The following is a 2,187-nucleotide window of genomic DNA, read 5'->3' on the forward strand; positions in this document are numbered from 1 at the left end:
CACTCCATCTAGGAGGCACAGTTTATATGGATATTATTTATTTTTATAATAACAAGCCGGAATGAAAACAAGCAAAAATGAAATAAAAGTAACAACTTTCTACTTCTTGCCTTTTCAAAAAATGTAAAGTACAGATAATTGTGTGAAAATGTAAGAATTAGAAGTAAAACGTAGACTGAAAAATAATTGCTCAAGTAAAGTACAGATACCCAAAAATTCTACTTAAGTACAGTAAAGAAGTATTTGTACTTAGTTACTTTACCACTCTGCTGCCCTCCTTGTATACATTTTAACAAAAACCTTTAAACACAACAGAGGTTTGTATGACTAAACATCCACATGCATAAAATCATAATACGAAATAAATGCAGTGACRTGCACACTGGCTGTGCCTGTTGTCTTATCCAAACATGGATGTCATCACAGGGTCTTTTAATACCCTCAGCACCCCTACTTCCTACAGCCTTGGCTTCCTCATAATAAGAACAGGTGTTTTGCGCTTCCTGTTGAGATATTTTTGCTGCAGATCCGTCAAATTAAAGCTTTTTGGGGTCGATAACCAAAAGAACAAGAAGAACCACTCTGTAAACATTTGAACTCAAACTGTTGTCTTTACTGAGGTCTTTCAGCTCATGTGATAACTCTCCACCATCCCTCCCCGCTCAGCCAGACGCCATGGTTGTCTTGATCCAGGAAACATAATTACACACTTTTGTGTACACCCCAGGCTTGTTTTTCTGAGCGCAACCATGTCCCCAGGACACGACTCCCTGGAGCTCCCCATCGCACATCATAGGACCCCCAGAGTCCCCCTGAGGTCAAAAGACAAGCGAGGTTCTTGGGTTATTTGCAGGTGACACATACTGCTACAGGGCAAAAAAACATTTCTCARTCTACGATCACATTACCTGACAGGAATCCTTTCCTCCCTCAAGAAATCCAGCACAGATCATGTTCTCAGTGATTTGAAAAGGATACGAGTTAAAGCAGGCGTCGTCGCTCAGGAGAGGAGCGTCCAAGCACTGCAGCTTCGATGGGTATCTGGCTGTGAAAACATAAATAAGYCCTTTACAAGTGTTTTGATTAAAATTTGGAATTTCATGAAGCAAACAAACTCACAGCCCTCATCACTGGGCCGAAGATTCCCCCATCCGGATATCAGACACCTGGTCCCAGTGCTGGCACACGCTGATGGGAGCGCAGCAGGACGCACGTAGGTGTTCAGAGCGGCGGGTCGACTCAGTTTGATCAGCATGATGTCGCCGTCCATCGTACGGGGGTCGTAGTCAGGGTGGCGAATGTACTTGGCAGACATGATGTGCTGCTCGGTGTTCTCTGGCTCCCAGATGTCGTGCTCCCCCAGCCGAACTTCGACATCCGACCTGAACAAAGTCAAAAACCACATTTGGAAACTTTTTTTTCTTTCGACGTTCCCATCGAAAAAGTGGAAAACTTAAATTCACCACGTCGAGCGCCATAAAAACTCATCAGGGTCGAGCAGCTGCAAGTTTACGAGCTTTAAAAACAAACAGCTTCAGTCTGTCGTGTTTCTTACTGTGGTTTGCAGTGTGCAGCGGAGAGCACCCACTCGTCCGACAGCAGGGTTCCTCCGCAGTAGTTGTACCCCGTGAAGAGCGACACCTGGTAGGGCACAGAGTTTTTTGGGCACTCGTACCCTCCAACTATTTTGTCATTAGTTTTCAGAGCAGCTGTGGATTAAAAACCAAGCATAAATAAGTTTACAGGCRTTGGTCATAAATTTCTGAATCCATCTGTTGCACCTCTTGTGATTATTTGTGATCATACCTGTTCCTCCTAAGGAGATGAGGAAAAGAAAGATCTCCATGCTGAAGTTGTTCTGTGTGTGCACTCACTCTTAGTTTCAGGTATTTAAGTCATCTTATCTCCTTTAACAGTTTTTTATCACCTCAAACACTAAACATGTGTTACAATTCCCAAGAGATTTCGAGCTTTAAAGAACAAAATATGGTATAGGAAGGAAAATAAACTGAATATTCTGTACGTGGGGAAAAGTGCTGAGAGAAAAAGCTCAAATAGCAAATATATACAGGTTTCAGTTCATTTTCTATAATAAATCTAATTGGTGCTGCTGAAAAAGTCTTCAAGGCAAAGTGTGTAGGATTTGTTGTTTTCAGCGACATCCAGTGGTTTGAGTGGTTGAATCAT

At 42.5% G+C, this 2,187-nt stretch overlaps 1 protein-coding gene across 1 annotated transcript; it reads right to left on the minus strand.

Annotated features, from left to right (window-relative positions):
- Positions 1-208: 208 nt before the first annotated feature.
- Positions 209-1,846, minus strand: LOC106523216 (trypsin-3). Its single transcript, XM_014016583.1, has 5 exons — positions 1,807-1,846; positions 1,556-1,709; positions 1,120-1,382; positions 909-1,045; positions 209-812 (listed from the first exon to the last, which is right to left on the minus strand). Exons 1-5 carry the CDS (start codon positions 1,844-1,846, stop codon positions 663-665), a joined length of 744 nt encoding a protein of 247 aa, XP_013872037.1. The 3' UTR covers positions 209-662.
- Positions 1,847-2,187: the final 341 nt, after the last annotated feature.

Source organism: Austrofundulus limnaeus, unplaced genomic scaffold, assembly GCF_001266775.1.
Source record: "Austrofundulus limnaeus strain Quisiro unplaced genomic scaffold, Austrofundulus_limnaeus-1.0 Scaffold148, whole genome shotgun sequence".
NCBI lineage: Eukaryota > Metazoa > Chordata > Actinopteri > Cyprinodontiformes > Rivulidae > Austrofundulus > Austrofundulus limnaeus.